Source organism: Dermacentor silvarum, chromosome 5 (assembly GCF_013339745.2).
Source record: "Dermacentor silvarum isolate Dsil-2018 chromosome 5, BIME_Dsil_1.4, whole genome shotgun sequence".
NCBI classification, from domain to species: Eukaryota; Metazoa; Arthropoda; class Arachnida; order Ixodida; family Ixodidae; genus Dermacentor; species Dermacentor silvarum.
The window spans coordinates 99,149,628-99,169,644 of record NC_051158.1 but is presented as its reverse complement, the minus strand read 5'-3'; the positions used below and the strand labels follow the sequence as shown (position 1 = coordinate 99,169,644).

General features: G+C 45.6%; 1 protein-coding gene across 1 annotated transcript; it reads left to right on the top strand.

The window, feature by feature from the left end:
• The first annotated feature begins 263 nt into the window (after positions 1–263).
• LOC119454269 (zinc finger protein 239-like) lies at positions 264–19,921 on the top strand. The gene is made up of 3 exons (XM_049668011.1): positions 264–461; positions 19,139–19,609; positions 19,824–19,921. The coding sequence occupies exons 1-3, from the start codon at positions 299–301 to the stop codon at positions 19,919–19,921; spliced, it is 732 nt and encodes a 243-aa protein (XP_049523968.1). The 5' UTR covers positions 264–298.
• Positions 19,922–20,017: the final 96 nt, after the last annotated feature.

Genomic DNA, 20,017 nt, shown 5'->3' with positions numbered 1-20,017 from the left:
CTAGCCCGACCCCCACTTACGTAGCGCTGGCGATCCGGCTGCGGAGCTCTGCGTGGTGCACTTCTTCTTCCTTAGAGTTGCCCTGCTTTTGAGTATTCAATGTGGGTGGTCCCTTGTAGCCCTTTAGAATACTGAACCGAAAGGTTTATCTGGTGTTCCACGGCTGCATGTAATCTGCCTCTGCATTTTTTTCATATTGTTTTACCTATTCTTCTGATGCTGTAACAGCACTGCAATCACTCCACTTATTCTGCAGGCTCACAAATGCAACGAGCCTAGTGAAAGTATCACTGCCAAAATGGCATGCCACACCCGTTCCAAAGTCGTCGGTCAAGTCGAGGTCGGCGCGCAATGCAGTTTGCCTCTGGCTCACAAGTCTGTCGGGTGCTCGTTCAAAGCAGAGAGCGAGTCTCGGAGCGTGCAGACTACGGAGACTGTGGAACAGTTAAGCACCAGCTCAGGTAGGCAGTCACTGGCACTTCTCATACTTTTGCTTGCTTGTGTGAGCTTGTGGTAAATGGCGAGTAGGTCATGCCAAGCCAGGTCGTGCCTAGCATGGCACGACTGGCTCAAGTGTGTATGACATTCTTGTGCTGAGGACAAATAAGCAGGTTTGTGATTCTTGTCTGCACTTCTGATTGGGGCAAAATGCAAAATACTGCTCAACTGAGCACATTGAAGCACCTTTACAGTGCTCCCACTCCTGCGCCAAATCCGCCATATTTCGCCATACGACGATTTTTTGCGCCATCTTGATAAAAATACACGATTTGTGCGCAGAATGTGCGCCAAAATTAGTGCCTGCGTATTACATTGGTAGGCCGCAGTGGCCCAGCAGACGTGCGTAGTGCGCATGACTAAAGCGGCTTCATAATCGAACGACAACTGATAATTCGAGCTCGATGGGGACCGCCTAAAAGTACAAATAATTGGGTGCCGGAAATATCCAAATTCGCCAGAAAATAACTGTATTCCACCAGTGGCTAAAAATGACATTACTCTCGGTTGACCACTTTCGGGGATACGTTCACTTTCGCGGGATTTCGCGTCACTAGCGTCAGCGTCGGCATACTTGGTAGTGTGCCAGGAACGCTATCATCCATCGACGTGTCCAGTGCTAGTCACGCGAAATGTCGCAAAAGTAAAAGTATCCCGGAAAGGGATCATCCAAAAATAAAGCCGAAGTTTGTCAACGCGGTACTGTGGCGCACGTACGCTTGCCTACGATCTGGTCATTCCGTATCTCTACCATTGTTATGCTGTCGCCACAAATAGACGAAAGTGCAATTAATGCATGCACCTAATCTTCAACCTTTGGCAACAGGACCGCGATTTTGTAGTGATGCCTTTTCTGCTGCCACTCCTTGCGCTTCGTCAGTGGTATAAGAGCGGCGCTCCGCCTGCGTTATGGTATGAACCGGCAGAGAACAGTGGGCGATAGGGGCGGCATATAGAATCGAGTGGAATGCATGGCTACAAAATCGCTGCGCAGGAGTCGACCGCGCTATCATAGCCGCATGATGACGCTTTTTTTTTTTAAACAGTCAATGTCCTCGTCGGTGGAGACATCGAGGGTGTAGTCAGCGCCGCTTAAACAACTTAAGTTGCTGCGACCGTGTTGCTAGTGTGGGGATGCACGACTCTCACGCGTCCCCTGATGTTATTTTCCCCACAGGTCTCCTGTAGTCCGGCTTCTCTGCGTGGCTAAGCCCGGCGGTGGTTGCGGCGCGTTGCGAGAGATGGCGCTAGTGTCGCGATGCTAACGCCACCGAATGGCGGAGTCACTTGGGAGAAAAAGGTCGGAGGCGCTCTCTCTTTTGGCTTGGGATCGGCGACCAACACGCACGAACGCTTCGCGCGTGCGCCGGCCCACTTCGCGAGACCGTCGCGCGAGGCTAAGAGCAGGACACCGGTATAGACGAACACGGATCGTTCGAGCGCGCCACCGTTCGCGTACGTGACTGTACACGTGAACGACTAGGCGATGGTGTCATAGCTTGGGGCGAATGTATTCGCTCGCTATCGGGTCGCGGTGAGTCGGACTTCCCTGATTTGTCGCGCGCCCGTGTGAATGTTCAATTGGTAGTAATTCGGCTAGTGTGCATTAGTGTATGAGAGGCGCAATAAATGCCCTTTTGATTGTTTGCACTACTGTGTTGTCGTTCCTTTGTCCCAAGAGCCGTGTGAGACGCCACACTAGTTAACACGTCAATGAATAAATGCTGGACACGTGGGGCCAACCCGAATGCACTCCCGAATGGCTTGCTGGAGTTCGCTTGCCCGACGGTTTGGGTGCGGTCCGTGCTGGATTAGCCATGCTTCGCTAGTTTCGGTTTCCAGGAGGTGTCGGCAGTATGGCTGACCATCATACTGCGGCGATGCCAGCGACGTATCAACGCCAAAATATTGCTGTTTTCGCTCAACTCGGCGGTCAAATTAACACGCAGTCCTGCAGGCGGAGTCCGAATTATATAGAATGGCGTGCCTTAAGGTGTCTGAAATTTCGGTTGTACTTATACTTTAAATTTATGGGCCAGTGATGGTGCCTCATAGTAGTCCGAATAATAGAGCTTGTTTGAATTGCTGGTGTCGAAATAATCGGTCGACGCCAGTTGTGAATCGACCACTTGCTGAACAGAGGCTTCAGCCTTACGACGAAAAACAGACTGTTGAAAAGTACCTGGTGTCGTCTAAAGCAATGACTGAGCGTTTCCACGAGGAGCTCATCAAGGCTGGTCTGGCTCACTGGCTCAGAAAAGCATTGATGACATTATCTGGCCAGGTGTTTCTGACAGATGCTAGAGCCTTGCTGAAAACAGAACAAAGTGTCAGCTGTCAATGAAAAAATCATACGATGTAAAAGGCAACATCTGAGCAGCTTCACTCAGCTTGAAATAAACTAATTACAGCACACTGTGTGAACAAGGTTGTTGTCTTCATTTAAATTAAAAGGAAACTCATGTATTCAGAGGCAGGGCAACATTGTTTTACGGCAAGCAAATGCATTTTGAAATAACGCTTGCCAATTTTAAGTGTTTGAAATAGCTTAGGACGTGTCCAGCATGTGGCATTTATTAGCTACAGAGTGCTCCGAAATCTGTATCTAGATGCTCCAAACTGCTCCAAAATTAAGATTTTGCTGCTCCAAAAATTTCTCCAAATCTCAATTCGTCAGTGGCACCACTGACCTTAGATGGTAGAGCTTAATCCAGAGCCCCCTTGCCCTGATGTCTGTTGTAGCCTTTATATTGCTTTACAATAACGTTACACCCAGTGAGTCTCTTAGTTATGCCTAAATCAGCAATTTGTGTAAGAATTTGAATATACATAAATGCGTAACTTAAGTCGACATCTGTGTTTGAGGTGAACAAAATTGAAACAAAAAATTTTAAATGCACTAACTACAAAACACACTTCGGTATATCAATGTGCATTCATTCATTGAGAGGTGAAAACTGCAGGGAACTGTTGGAGTTCTTGTTCTGGGACCGCTTTGAGTCATGACATCCCACAGCACATGACAAAGCAGGGCTAGGCATGCACAACTCTGTCATCAGGCAATGAGCAGCATGCACTGGGCACCTGAGGTGCACACCAGCAATCACTTCAGTCGACCTGCAGGCGTCTTGAGGTGACTGCTTGGCCATGCACTCGTTTTGATGCTCTCCCGTCGATAGCAGCTTCAGGTATTTTGCGCAGTGTCTGCAGTGTCTGTAGTGGCTCACGTGACCTCTTCTGTGCTGCCAGTTTGTCACAGCGGATAGTTATTCTTCCGCGGCACTCTTGTTACAATGCACTACAAGCTCATCCGCCTTTGCTGATGCAAAAAGTCGAGCCTAGTGAGCAATTCTAGTGAGCAATTCTTGTGCTTGCCCTGTACCGGTGCTATGCGGAGAATGCAGAAAATACCTGACTAAAGCTTCAGCAATAATAATTAATAATTAATTTTCCAGAAAGGAAAATTCAGGGAATTGCCACTTATCAGAATAAAAGATAAAATAATTTGTAATACAGTAGAACCCCGCTGTTACGTTTTTCACGGGACCGTAAAAAAAAAAAAAAACGTAAGAGCCGGGAAACGCAAGAGCCAGGAAACAGGAAAAATTGAGAAATGGGAGTAGTGTTGAACTACACACAATATTATTTTAATTCTTACGTGCGACAAAAAGTAGTTTTGTCCGACAGCCGAAGTATCGATTGCGGTGAGCTATACAAAGTAAGAATAGTAGTTTTATCGTCTGTATAAACTTTAAACATTCGGTTATTAACTAATTAACAAACATAGTGTCAGCGCCCACAGGCAAACATGAACACATCACACTCGATGAGCGCTGACACGCGCAGTTAAGCGCCGCTGCAGAAGCGAGCGAAGTGACCTTCGTGCTGTTGTGTATCTCTTCAACCCTAACTGAGCGCCGAGAACACGCAGCACGCAAAAAGCCACGAGCCGCCGACGCACCTACACTGCGTAGAATCTACCCCCACGCAGATCGCTTTCAAGATAAGGCCCGCGGGACCGCGCGCGCGCCGCCGCGCAGTATGATGCCTGAGCACAATGCTGCCCGCTACAACCCCACCCCCCCCCCCCCCCCCCCTCGCTCCCTCGCTGGTGCCTCGAGCGCAACGGAAGGAGGCGCGCTTCCTCTCTGCTTTTCTTTCGCGCGCGAGACGCGGTCGTCGGCTCCCCTCGCACGCTTTCACTCGCACATTCAGCATACGGCCGCGCGGCTTCCCTCGCACGCTTTCACTCGCACATACAGCATACGGCGCGCGGCGACGTATGCTGTATGTGCGAGTGAAAGCGTGCGAGGGGAGCCGACGACTGCGTCTCGCGCGCGAAAGAAAGCATACGGCGCGGCGACGGCGTTATCGCCCTTGGACTTTATACGGAACATCTATGAGCCAAAACCAATTTTAGGGCCGCAACGCGTCATAGACATCATCTTTAGATAGCAAAAGCGGATATCAAAGGCCATACTTTTGCTGGCGGAAACCGAAAATACGTAATAAATGTCGCCCCCAGCACTTTGGGCGGCCAATGCCATCGTCAAGCAACCAAGCCAAGCGACATGAAAAGTCAAAATGGCCGCTCGGGCCGGCGCGGTGTGGCAGTTCGCAACGTATGATGCGGGAACGGTCCCACAGTTGCGACGTAACAGCGGGGTTACCAATGCATTGGGTTCTATGGGAGCTGTGCCGGGACCGGCCAAAAACGACGTAACAGCCGGGAAAACGCAGCACCCGGGAACGTAACAGCGGGGTTCTACTGTATTGAAAATAAGTTTATTACATTGCAGTTATTCCTAGATTTCAAAAAAAGCGTTCGGCTCTGTTAAACATGAAATATTATTCCGTAAATTGCTGTTTCATGGAAGAAGAGGTATTAACATGATGAACATAGTATTAAGGGCCCCATGTCACAGAAAATATGGTGTCAACGTCAGCCGCCGCCAGCATGCTCAGTCAGAAAAAATTATAATAGGAAGGGCCCGGTATCCACCAGCTCATCCCGTGCTAACCAGGAAACAGGCAATAGCCTGGCACCTCCTGCAAACAAGCATGTATCCTAACCCGATGGCCTGCAGCAGATTCTATCCAGGGCAATACAATGATCAATGCAAATTACGTAAAGGTAGGGCGGATCTGCCACATATTCTATGGGCATGCTCGAAGGCGGCTGCTTTCGAGGGCCGCAAAATTCAAAACCGGCAGCAGCGGAAGACCCTGCTGCTCAGCTCAGACCAGCAAGACCAGGCTTAAGCCATCCAGCTAGCCGAGGCAGCCGCTGAGACCCAGGGGATCTCAGCCGTCTGCTAGGCGGAGGGAGGCTGCATCTGTGCTGGTGATTGCTGGCACCAATGATAGTTGAATCTCTCTCTCTCCCGAACCACTACCGCACAGAGGTGTTACTGAACTAATTGAATTTCTCAATGTAAAATGCGTAGGAAAATTCCCAAATTCTAATTAACACACAGCCTACAGATATCATAATGTTGAATTGTAATTTGAATATACAAGAAATAATTTGAATATACAAGAGAACATAATTCTATTACGAGGAGACTCAATCACAAACCCCTTTTATCTTGCTTACGAGGGTGTGAAGCATTGATAAGTCAATGCTTGTAGCCTCTGACTTACGGGGGTACGAGCCATTGCTCTGCCCGGCACTGCCACTGGGATCGGCCCACCATTGTTTTCTATCGGGCCTCGTGTCGTGGAAAATTCGGTGTAGGCGTCAATGGTGCCCATAACGCTATTGCATTCCACTCGAAACGCGAAGCTTAAGCGTTCTGCAAGTTTTTAATAGGTATTAACAAAAGCTTATTAATAACTATTTATCATCTCGAATACAGTGCACAGTTGTAAACGGTATCCCATCCGCTTTTGGCACAATATGTACAGGTGTTCCACAGGGCTCCATTTTAGGGACCTTACATTTAGGGCCCTTACACAAAATAGAATGTGTGAGCTCTATAGGTTTTCTTGTAGTGGTCATTAGTGAACAGTTAACCTGAACTGAGCATATTAATAACTTGCGTTTCAAAATATCACGCTCAGTCGGTCTGATACATAAATTGAGGCTTCTTCTACCAAATTGGCTGATGAAAACAACTATATTTTACCCTTATTCAGTCACTTCTTTATTACTGCTTATTTGTCTGGGGTAGAACAACATATACAAACCTAAACTCTTTATTTATCTTACAAAAAAAAAAGAGAAATTGGAGCAATTTTTAATATTCCCTACACTTCGGGTACACGAGAATACTGGCAACTACTGGGTCTTCTTAACATTCGTAAGTTAATAACACTTCGATCATTACTTGATCCACAGCAAACTTAGCTTTTGTTCAGTTGCACAGCCTGATGGTGTTTATGAACTTCGATATGTTTCTCGCAGGACTCCTGATGATAGAACTAACTGTAGGCTTCAAACATTTGAATATGCCATTATAGCTTTCCTCAATGATAACAAAGAACTGGAAAATCTAATACACGAGTTTCCAAATAAAATGCTGTACAAAAAAAAGTTATCTATCTTTTAGGTCATTACACCAAAATTCGACCTTTTGTAGTCTTAATGTATGCCTATTATTTATTTATTTATTTTTGATTGTTGACAGTGTTGCTCCTTTTCACAGCTGTAATTCAAAAAATGGTCATGTTGCAACATATGTATACTGCGCAGAATTATGGATGTTTTTTTTGTGTGTGTGATTCTAAAGGCCGTTTCACGTACTGCGACTGGAGTGAAAAAAATCGGTGCAGTCGCACGCATCGCAATACGATTTTTTGAGGGCACATTTACATGACTGCGATTTCAACAATGCGACTGGTGCGACGCCCAAGGTTGCTTGCTGCCAGGTTTTGTCACACACGCTGCATAATTCTTTTAATGTAATGAAAAAGACATGCGCGTCGTAATATAATTGACCTCTCTTTATTAGGACCAAATAGTACGTGTGTTTTGTAATTTAAAAACACTTCAATGTTTCATTTGTTCTGGAGCGCGCAACAGCAGTTTATGAAGTTCAACACGAGGAGATATGGCGGATGTAAACAGCTGTTCGCAACTGGTCGTTCAGCGCTGTGTGCTGTCTCGTGTGTCTTTTATTCCCGTGTCATTCTTCCTGCGATACAACAAATTACAAGAGGACCTAACAACAAGCCCATATAGCTGTTGTCATCGCGTATGCAGTATTCGGAATTCGGCTGCAGCAAAGTCGTCATGTCAACGCAGAGACCCTCGCGCTACCTGTGATTAACGTCAGCTTCTGAAAAAAGGATATGTGTGTATTGCTCGTGATTGCGCATAAGCGGTTCCTGCTCCTAGCAATATTCTTGCACCGAACTTAGCAGCAAGCACCAACCCATATGTTCACGTCTGCCCCTGAAGGAAGCCGCAAATGATCTCTGTGTAATTATTGAGCATGCAGTGGAATTTGTGTTGTGAACGTTAATCTTGGCACCAGCCAGGTTCTTCCGTTGCGGCGCGTGTGCTGTAATTATTCATACAAGTGTTCTCTGAATATTTCGAAAGGTGTAAAAGCAGACACCACATCATTTTTTTTAGGAGCTGCAGTCACTTGTGTACATAATATCGCATCATTCTGACAGACATGGGCGTTGTCTACTTTCTCGCGCTGTTAGTGTGCTGTGAATCTGTATCAAGCAATGTGCTGCAGTACGTAGCTCAGCCACGTAGCGCCACAGCTAACATTAAAATACCTTGTTAGGAGTATGTTTGTTTGTTTAATAACAAAACCGAACGCTAAAATTTTGTATTCATAGTGGCAAGTGTAAAGTAAGAAGCTATCGAAACTATCTGCTAATAGCATACGTGTGCTTCTACCTGCTTGAGCACATTATCTTAAAAGTGAGGCTCAAAACCCCAGATAACCAAAAACATATGCAACTGGAGCAAGCACTATGGTTCCTTTCCTGGAAATGAAAGCCAGCATCCCAGTCCTAGTCGTGTGCTTAACCTATATTAGACCAATGTTAGAGCATGCGAATTGGAGCCATTTTAAACTAAATTATTTGATGAAAATAAGAAAGTGCGAAGAAAGCGTCAAGATACAATGTAATGTGGTATTCCCGAACCGATTGTATCAACAAAACTTTATGCCTCCCTGAATTGCCTGCGTTAACCCAATGCTGAAAACAGGGGAAGCTGATTCCCTTTCTTGCTGTTGAGAAGCTGCTAGAATCTCAACAACAGACTACATATGTTCCGAGGGAAAGTGAGGGGCACTGACAATATCTCTAAGCTTTTGTATGAGCTTTCACCTTGAATGCGAATGGAATAAAAATATTTACCTTTGCAAGCGACAGAATCCAAACATTCTCACATTTTTGAGGACACCACATTACATTTTTAAAATATAGACAATTAGCAGTATACTGAAGTACAAGTACACACTGAACACACTTGGTTTGCATGGCTGCGTGGCCAGCTGCGAATGCAACAGCGTCCATAGCTGGTACCTCGAGGTAACTGCTAGGTTCCATGTGTGTTTCTCCTATATAGCCCATGTACCTGGCAAGGGGGATGGTTATACGTGGTCCCATTGCAGCATTGGCCTGTGCTTTTTCTTTCTTTTTTTTTTTCAATAGGCGGTGGCTAGCTGATTCCGTCTGTTTATGTATTTAACATTTGTGTGCATCTTATGTGCATGTGTTTGTATCATGTTCTGATTGTTCTGATCTTTTTTAATATATTGCACCGCAGTCATTTATTCAACTTTGTGTTGAAATGTACAAAATGTGGCCACCAGTAATGGGCTAAGATAGCCAGCAGGATAGGCAAAAAATATGATGCAGATCCAATGCACTTGCTTGAATCGACATGAGGCAAAGCTTTCACGCAACGGTCAGTTAATGTCTAGAGAACTAACTGCAACGTGTGCAGTTGTCCTTATTTCATGCGATGCAGCACATACTCATATGCAATGTTTGCTTATGACCGCACAGGTCACATAATGTAATGTATGCAGAGCTCGGTGAACTCACTCAAACGTCAGCTCACTGAGACTTCGAACTAACCATGAGTCTGAGTTCATGTGAGCCTGGCTGAGTGGAATTTTGGTGAATACGAGTAAGAGCAAGCTCGGTTTAGTAAACTTTTGGTGAATATTGGCACGTGGTAGTCAGGGCAAGCTCAGCTGACTAATTTTGCTGAATATGAGTCAGAGCAAGCTCAGCCGAGTAGAAGATTGGTGAATATTTTATTTATTTGATTTATTTACAGTACTGCTACTCTCATTTGAGAGCGTGGCAGTTGGGCAATACAGCATACATGTATGTAAGTACACATCTAGGCAGAACAGTTAATTGAAAAAAAAAAAGGAAAATAAAAAAAACTGCCCAAGGATGGCAATATAAGAAAGAAGCTGAGTTTAGGAACAAAAATGCATGTTTTCACATGACATTTAATTAAGAGGATACTAGCAGTGAAGAACACATGTAAGTAACCAATCATACATGAAATAGGAGCAAACCTGAAAGATAACACATAACGCATCAAGAAATTTTAAAGTTGTGTGAAGAGATTCGCTTAAAACATATACACTTTGAGAGTGAGGAGAAACGAATTGACAAGAAATAAAAATCTAGGCAAGCAATTAGCAGGAAAATGGCAGTTACAACAATCATCTTAGGACTAGAAGTAACACAGTAATGAAAATTTATTTTGGGAACAGAGCGTAGCATATGTCCACGTGACGGCAGCCAACGAGAAAAAAAAAGTAAAAAGCAAAATGGGACGTCGAAAGCAACACAATGAAAAATTTATGACGATGATTCATGCCATGATAAATGATTTTATTTACGCACTGCCGCTTCTACTCGTGAGGTAAATTCAGACGATTCCATAGTGGTTATAGCATGATCAAGTTGGTTCCATTCAGCTACTGTAAGGGGAAGAATGAATACTTAAACATGTTGTTGTTGCATGTGTATTCTGTTAAAGTGTACGCATGTTTGTTACGTGTTTTTCTAGCCTCAGAAAATGAAATGTACCTGGACACACCCATCTTAGTTATTTCTTAGAAGCTGAAACAAGAACTTCAAGCGAGCGTCTTTTGCTCTGGTAGATAGCATTTGCAATCCAGACTGCGATAGAAGATTAGTCGGTGAGTCAGCGCATTTATATTTGTTGCGAATGAATCTTATGGCCTCTCTTTGTACTGCCTCCAGTTTTGTTAAGTTGGTCATTGTATGAGGAAACCAGACTGAGTTTGCACATTAGAGAACTGGCCTAACGAACATTGTGCAGGCCAGTAGCATCGTTGATGTCGCACAGAGAGCAAGGCTTCTTTTGAGGAAGAATAATCTGCGTAATGCTCCTGCGGTGATATGGTTGAGCGACCGATGCCATTTTCCAAACCAGACCGCGAAATAGCTTGTGGGGGGTCTTCCCCAACCCGTAGCGCGTGCAATCGCAGCTACGTAGGGTTCGGGCAAATAAGGCAGCAAGCGAGTCAACTCAACGTTTATTGCTGGGGGCAATAAAACACACTTGCACAGGGAAGTCCGCTCTGTATAATAAGTAATAAATAGGCTTGCCTCGTTGCGTGTGAAAGTCACGCAAGTGAGGTCACTCATGGGTTGGCGCGGGTATATCCGTAATAGCAGGTCAGGTGTAGCGAGGTCAGAGAGGCCCGGGGGGTCTCTCGGTCGCGCTATTTTATACCTTTTTACCTTTTCGTGAGAGGAATGTCCTCCTCGCCCGTCGGATACTTTCTCTCTTCCCGCGCGGGTACGCGCGTCGCGAGAGGCGAGTGAACCGGGAAAGGGCAAAGTGCCTCTCTCTCGTGTCCGCCCGGCTCTCGCCGCGTGTGCTACGTGCGCATGTGACGGCGAGCACACGCAGGAAAAGATGGCGGCGTGTGCTCCCCACAAGCTCTCGGCCAATTTCGACGGAAAATCGCAGCGAACGCTGCGACGTTGCCATGCTGCAACCAACCGGTTGGTCGCAGCCAAAAATCGCAGAATCGGCCCTGCAACTGCGATTTTTGTCGCATGTGACGGAAATCGCACTTCTGGTGCGACGAAAATCGCACCATTTGAAATGGCCTTAATGCTGCCATGCGAGGAAACTTGTTGCCGTCTCAGATGCACTGTTTGTCACCACTAGGAGGGTAGGCCTCGTCTGGGACACACAGCCTTTAGCCTCCCCACTGATGTGGTGATGTATGTTTGAATGCTGTATGTGAAAGGTGAATCTTGTGATAAACATTAAAAAAAAGAAACTTTCAAGTCTGATAACTAAAGGAGTGAAGCTGAAGACTCATTGAAGAAAGCGATTGAATAGTACCATAGTCCCTTAATAGCTTTTCCTGGTCACAAAACTCCCACCTCAGTTTGATATAGAGCCAGCGCCGGCCGCTAGGGGCGCCATAGTAAAAGAATAGCTACCTAGCTGAGCAGCCGCCCCAGGTGGCGGTGGTATTTTTTCTACAGTGGTCACGTTGCGGCCGAAAGCCTGGCTTCTTTTCGATTTTATTTACATTCTTTTTGGCGTAGCAGTTACAGTATCCAAACTTGAACATCTGCAAGTATTTTCTAACCGAAATCAAGGCACGTACAAAAAGTAAACAATCTCAAATTCTGCTGGCGGCTCCGTGTGTCAGCAGACGATGTGCATATAATTGTTCTTACTGAGAAATCTGTCATTAGTTGGCCCAACTGACTTCGATTCAAAGCTTTTAAGCCATCTTTATGCACTGTACAAAGAATAGGACATTAGTGGTGTGGCGTTGCCAATAAATGACAACCTGAGCTCAAGGTCGTGTGCTGTTACTGAATTCTGATTGCACTCACAGGCTCGAGTGCAATCGAATGCCGGCTTGAATGCAATCGAATGCCGGCTTGAATGCAATCGAATGCCGGCTTGAATGCAATCGAATGCCGGTTCAGGCTCGAATGCTGTTCCAGATTCTAATCGCACGTAACTTTAAAAAAATGTTCTATAACGTCATAATTAGTTTGGAACAGGTACATCGGCAGATCGTAGCCGTGAATGAAATGCTTCCTTGAAGGGAAGTACTGTCATTTTTCATGTATCGGCAAGCTTTTCTAGTTTTTGTGCGTATTATTCCAAATGTGCGACAAAGTTTTCAAACGCGATTTTCGTTGTCAATATACCCTATGAAAACCCAAACGGATCATTATGCCCGACTGACTCAGCACTGCGCTTATTAATCTCTAACTCCCACATGCAGAGGGATGAGAATTGACGGTCCATTGCACTTGATACCATACCTTCTTGGCGAACTGTGACACATAATAGTATTTGAATTGCAAGATTTCTTTGAAGTAAATGTAGCCGGTCTAACTCGCGAAAATTCTTATGAGAAATAACATTTAATTTTCGCTTTCACTCTGCACTGCTGTATATAGTGTAGAGCTCAAAAACGATCTGAAAGTTTTATTGACACAGAAAAATGACGTCTTTTTTTTCTGTTGCATTAAGTTCCTAATGTCCCATTTATCATGGCTGGAAGCCTACTTTGCTTCAGGAAACAAAGTTACTTCTGTGGCATGGCCCTTTTGTAAGCCGCACAGCGTTGAGGTAACAACCTTAAGCAAATGGTTATAATTGTCAATAGCTGTTATGAACAGCGTGCGAAATCCATAGGCAAGAACTCGAACTAAGTTGTTAAACAAAAAATTTGCCATCTATAAATATCAACACACAGACAGTGCAATTAATGGTTACAGGTCATAAATATTTCATTCTTTAAACCAGAACAAAGTTTTTATATGTGCTTATGTTCTCATGGAGGTACTAATAGGCACCGCTTTTATTTGCAATATGTAAATGAAACAAATCTTGTAAACAGAACAGGCTACTGGGAATGGCACACGCACACACGCGCACACACAGGCCGTGGAAAACACAAATGGCAGTAGGCCTGAGGCGCGGCTTGTCCCTCGGCAACGATACGGCATCACCGTTTATCGTGAAATCATCTGTACGGACATGGATGATGGATCAAAGTGCTTCGTGCGCACACGCACATGCTTGGACTCGAAGCTGAAATCGTCCGTTTCTTGCCGTGGTATGGCTCACTTCCAATTCTCGAAGTGCTCACGAACACTCGGCATGCAAAATAGTGATACCTTTTCGGTAGTGCCTTTGTAGCCGGAATGGCCTTCCGGCACACAACACCTGAATGTCATCATCAGGCGAATGTGCCGCTATAATTGTAGAATGCCAGAATTCGGATCTTACCTAAAAATCAATCACAAATATAAAGTACACGTCCAAACTTTCAGCCCACGCCGGCGGCATCTGCAGTCTCTCTGGGTTTAACACGGAGAAAGGTGGCCTCTCAGCTGCGGTGGCGCCGCAGCACAGCGGCTTCATGTGACATATCAAGGTCTCCCATACATGGCTTGCACGTGACGTCACGTCTGCCCGCGCCGCTGCGTCCGCGCCATGCCGGAGCATCGCGCGCGCCGCCTTCGCACCTGATCGCGTGCGCTTATGCGGTCTCACTGTGTTTTCTAAGCGGATTTCACCGCTCCTCGCGAGAAATGCCACCCGTTTACAGTAGGCCTGTGTTTAACGAGGCATTTTACGCAGGACTGATCGGTTCAGCGCATGCACGATATCAAGAAAAAGTGAAACTGTGCGACGATGTGGACCCGTACACGTTGCGACTGAGTGCGGATACGACGATGGACGTTAGCGCTTTCCCCGAGGTCTCGCACGGATGCATTGTAAACTGCCTAGTTTTCTCTTCAAGCTTCGCGACACTGGAGGAAATGAAGGCTTATAAATCGCTTGAATCCCACAACTACTTCACAAGCGGTTGGGTGAAAACACTGTTGGCGAAGCGGCTGCAAGGAGAAAAGGTGCTCCTACTAGGAGATCTAGGCTGCAGCCCCCGTTTTCCATGCCGCATTTTGTTTATAACATTCAGAGGCATTCCCTGGTTAGTCAGTGGTGCGTGCAGGAGACACGCAAGATTGGAGCTTGGTGCAGAGAAGAAACGAACTGATACTGTCCATTTAACAATCACGCAAATGCGGAGTTTATGTGCTAGGGTCTGAAAATTTTCAAACAGGATATGCAGCTTGCGCGAGTGTTTTGTGGCTGGGAGAATGATGTGCATACTTTCCATGATTTATTTGGAGCGATATTTCTGCATTGTTTACATGTATGTTTTGCTTTCAACAGTTTCCAACGGGCTGTCTGTGTATGTGCGGTCGTCGTCACCGTCGTCGTAGCAGTTTTCGGGTGGCGTTGCGCCGACTCCAAAAGCTCTTGCCGGTGCAGCGGTCACCGCATAGACCTCGGGATTTGTTCGTTTAAACCATCGCCTTGCAGCACGCTCGTAGCTCGCAGTGCCTTCATTATTTGCTTTGTAGCCTAGCAAAAGCGTTGACGCCCAGTCCGGGTTCGTTTATTCACAGAGCTTGGACGGTCTTCCTACAAATGCAAACAAATGTGATTCTAGTGCAGCGTTAAGTGCGCATTATGTAATATTGCGCAGGCTTAGCTGTTACGAAGTGGGCGCCGCACACTCGCCCTTGAGATCAGTACGCTTGATACGCGCAAGCCACAGGCTGCGCCGCTTCGAGCTAAGTGCTTTCGTTCGTTTGTCTTGCCATTCCACAACCTTCGGAAGCCGAAAAAGGTTCGTGTTTGCCGACTCCTTCCTCGAGCTGCTTTTACTGCGGTTGCAACACCCAACAACTGCGCAAATAGCCATTGCAAAACAGTGCCATTCGCATACGACTAACAGCGTGGTGCCATATGGTGGTGCTCCGGGTGCTCCGATATGGCGGAAACCTAACCCAGCATTGGCGGAAGTGACGTCAGTGCAAGCCATGTATAGAGTGACGGCGGAGTTTCGTGACCAGAAAAGTTTTGAGGGACTATCATAGTACTAACAGTGGTGTATCAGAAGTTCACAGTGTAGAGGGGATGTTTAATTTTGCTTTGTCTTGGCATCATATAATAAACTTATGTGACCAAAGAAAAGTATAGTGCCGGACTTTAGTGATGCTTGTAGCAAACAAACTTTGTTTTCACCGTAACACTGTGGATCTTGCTCATTTGGCATAAGTGAAGAATGAGCCTGATGTTTAGATTGTGTAGGGTTTTTAGTATAATTTGTGTTGTGAACAAAATGATGTGCAATTGGCCGATCCAATTACTTTTATGCTTCTGTGGGCAGGGAAGCATAATGACTTCTTACAAACAGTCAAGCAAAAGGAGTTGCATCAGAGTGACAGTTGTGACTATGCGATCGACGTCCTGTCTGCTCTCATTACACACAAGTGCAAGCGCTTGAGGGAGAAGCCACTTCATTGGCACTTCTGCCATCGGAGCTGCCTCTCAGGTCTGGCTATTTTGAACTGACAAACTTAGTGCATACAATGCACGCTAACGATCGCATCTGCAAAGTATTACACTGCTAAGCCCTGCGAAAAGGGCTCAAATGTCAAACCAAAAGCCGTCCACCCTAAGCCTCGCAGGCTCTGCATTCTCAGACGGTGAGTCAACGTTAATCTCGCAGGTGCACCTGCATAAATTGCAGTGCTGTGATTTCACTCATGGCAATATGTCACTCACAGCCAGTACGTTTCCATACGCAACTAGCACGTTCAGCAAGTGTCCCGTGCGTAACTAGTGACCAAAGCTTGCAATAAGCGACCGAAACAAAAATGGCCGATGGTGTAAAGAGTAAAAAATGCTCAGATTGACGTCAACTTTCTCAGGGAGGTTCCCATAAACAACAAATCAATGGCTTTGAAAAGAACATTTGGGAAGTTTCCATCTGGGTGCGCATCGAAGCCAGGCTTCTGGGGTGCATTAATGGATGAGCAGATGAGCACGCTTCCCCAACAGCATGGTGGCTTCAAGGTTCTGGTTGACTGAAGGTGTGGCCTAGTGCATGCATCATTGATCACGTGACGGTGCAGCCAATGGGGAGGAGGTGGCGCTGCCTAGTGATCACTCGATTATGAACTCCTCGTGGGCAAGCGAGCGCGTTAAGACTGTTGGCGCATTTTGATTTGGCCTTACCGAGGTGCAGTTAGAACGCAGGCAACATTTAACCAAAGGGAGTTTAATGCTTTTGCATTCACAGAAGTAAGCAGTCTTAAGTGCCTCCGCCGAATTGCCACATTTATTTATTCAGCTTTCCCACAATATACCTGTGTTATGCGGTAAAGCATGTGCAAAGCATTGCAGTGAAGCATCTTAAATTTGAAACATCGTATGTGTCCTTTCGTTATATACACGTGCAGAATCCGTCCCCAGTCAAGGTACAGCACCGAGATGTCTAATAACTGTTACGGCAGCCATTCAGAGCTGTTTCTGGCATTGCTGTGGCAATTGCGGCCTTCCTGACTGTTACGTTTTCCCGGTGGTTACATGTTTTTTCTGTGGTCTCGAAAAACGTATCGGTAGGGTTCTACTGTAATACAGCAAAATAAAAAGCTAGCCATTTTGGTATATCTGATAGAGGTAACAGAACTGGAACTTGGATTCTAAAAGTGTCTGCCGTAAGCTGCATTGCATTCTGGTGCGTCAGGGAAACAACTGCCAAGCTGTGAACATTGAAATGCATAAAAATTCTGCTCTCATGAGAAGGGGGAGTTGGCCAGAAGTGAAAGCAAACATCTTATTAAAGGGACCGACGGCCAATATTTGTGTTACTCACTTTAGTGTTTTTTGGAACGATAAGCTTGCTACTCAGAGTGTCGAATAGTGCAATGGTGACACGGAGAATGTCATGGAGAATTTTTCTATCGGAAGTTGTGATCGTGATTTCCAATTCCTATGTTGGAAACAGTATTAGGTGAGTGTGATAACAATCGAACGTGGGCTCTGGGGAGAAGCATATGATGAGTGTAGCCCTAGCCATAGGAAATTAATGTATTTTTTTTATTGAGGTGATGTTCATGTGGGCCATAATTTACAAACTGCTGAATTATTTCGCCGATAACTTTTATATTCTGTTGTTGTTTCCTGTTCGACTGGTATGGTCGTATGCAAGTCAAGCTAAGTTTTTTTCCTAGCCATTACAGCCACCATCTTCATGTGCTATTCCTTCATGTGAAGATGCAACAGCATTTCTAGCATTCATTGGTCAACTTTGCCTTTCAAGAACCAAGCACGAGCGTTGACCCAAACGTAACCAGAAACTAACGTTGTGTACACTTGCCTGTCCTATTTTTACCCAGTTGTTTATGTTATGTAATGTTATACGTTCACCTGCTGGTGTGTTAAAATGCATTGCACTTTGCAAAGGGAGGAGTTTGTTGGACCATTCCTTGTCAGTTCCAGCTATCAATTGCCACTATATTGTGATGGCAGAGCATGATGGCAGAGCACAAGGATCTTCTCCTTGTGCTCTGCCATGATATCACCAAAATAGTGGCATGAGTACATGCCAAATTGTTTCGCTTTGAACAAAACTGCAACCGAAGATGTTGTCATACTTTCTTAAGCCTATAAGGATGGCACTGAGAATATTCCAGGTTGTCAAGTAGTTTTCTAAAGTGAAGAATCGCGAGATCACTCAGAGAGAAGTTACCATATTTTTGCACGTATAACCTGCACCAAGAATTGTAAAAATTTCACAGTAAGGTCAGGAGGGTTGAGGTGCGGATTGCAAGAATTTCGATGTCAGGCATGGCTTCTTTTCAGCATGGCGTACGCTGCCACAAAGCCACACTTCAGGGCAAGATTCCCACCTACTCAATCCTTCGTTATCTCGTGGGGAACCCCACCGTCTTTCCACTCTTTATTTGAAGCTTCCTTCTCCATTTTGCGTTTAGCAGTTAGCAAATAGTGCACTCAGCGCCGGTGAAGTAGAACGTAAGTGAAGTAGAACCGGTGAAGTAGTGGCGCTCAGTGGCCCAGCAGCGTGTCTGATAATGGTGGAACAGAGTCACTGGCTGAAGATAGGACATGGACAAGTCATTTGTCCCAAAATGGATTGTGTTTTATAAACATCTGAGGGCTGTATGCAGTAATTTTCACAGGTTATACGTGCATTTTTTCCCCCTTCTAGGCTCTTCTGAAACGGTGCTGGTTGTACGTTTTGGCGGGTTATATGGGGAAAAATGTTTTATTTCCTAGGTGGCTCTTTACAACCTTACGTTACTAAACGTGTTGCCCAAATTCAGCATGTGATCGAGAAGAAACCTGCTGATGAAGTTTCATATGAGACAAAATCGTCGTGCCTGCAAATCATATGTTTTGCAACTTCCAAGAATGGCTTCCGCGCCTCGAATGCTCATTGAGGATCAGAGAGCAAGCTGGGTCAAAACATTTTAAAACTTTTTTCTAAGGGTTGTAGAAATTTCTGAAAGTCTTCGAATACTTAACATTCTCTTACTTTGTCATTTTTTACCTTTGCAAAAAAAAATAATTTTTATAGGTGGACTTCATTAACAGCATTCAAATGCATTCATGAAGCATTCAAATGCAGCAATATTGAGTAAATTAAAGAGGACCATTAGGAGTTCTTTGTTTCTTCATAGTAGAAATCACCCTTAAGATCTCACAAATAAAAAAATTTAAAAAAGAAGGCTTTTCATTAAATTTAGCTTCTGTGTCCTTTTCTGGCATTTCAATATAACTTTTACTTTCGTTTTATTTGTGCAGTATCGAGGCCTTCCATTTCTCGATCAAGTGCCACATGTGACAACTCAAAGCAAGAATGTCTCCACCGATGTCACCTCTGTGAATATGAGACTGATAAACTGTTTCTTCTGGAAGCACATGCCAGCGTCCACACTGGCGAGAAGCCATTTCAGTGCCCTTCATGCCTTCGGAGCTTCTCACGAAAGACCAACCTGAAAGAGCACCTGCGCACACACACAGGCGAGAAGCCATTTGAGTGCCCTTCATGCTCTATGAGCTTCTCAAAAAGAGACACCCTAAACGTTCACCTGCGCACCCACACGGGTGAGAAGCCATTTCAATGCCCTTCATGCCCTCAGAGTTTCTCACAGAAGGCCAACCTTATGAAACACCTGTGCACCCACACAGGCAAGAAGCAATATGAGTGCCCGTCATGCTCTCAGAGCTTCTCAAAAAGAGACACCCTAAACGTTCACCTGCGCACCCACGCAGGTGAGAAGCCATTTCAGTGCCCTTCATGCCCTCAGAGCTTCTCACAGAAGGCGACCTTATGAAACACCTGTGCATCCACACTCGTGAGAAGCGATTTCAGTGTCCTTCATGCTCTCGGACCTTCGCACGGAAGGCCAACCTTAGGAAACACCTGTGCTACCGCATAGGCGAGAAGCCATATCAGTGTCCTTCGTGCTCTCGGAGCTTCTCACAGAAGGTCAACTTTATGAAACACCTGTGCACCCGCATAGGCGAGAAGCCATATCAGTGTTCTTCATGCTCTCGGAGCTTCTCCCTGAAATCCACTCTTAGGACACACCTGCACACCCACACAGGCGAGAAGCCATTTCAGTGCCCTTCATGCTCTCGGAGCTTCTCACAGAAGGCCAATCTTAGGAAACACATGTG

Bases quoted from the DNA above. Each gene is read 5' to 3' on its own strand.
- LOC119454269 (XM_049668011.1), top strand. From the start codon at position 299: ATGGCATGCCACACCCGTTCCAAAGTCGTCGGTCAAGTCGAGGTCGGC. The intron at 462-19,138 runs GTAGGCAGTCAC...TTATTTGTGCAG, and splicing joins ACAGTTAAGCACCAGCTCAG to TATCGAGGCCTTCCATTTCT. The intron at 19,610-19,823 runs GTGAGAAGCCAT...AGCTTCTCACAG, and splicing joins TCACCTGCGCACCCACGCAG to AAGGTCAACTTTATGAAACA.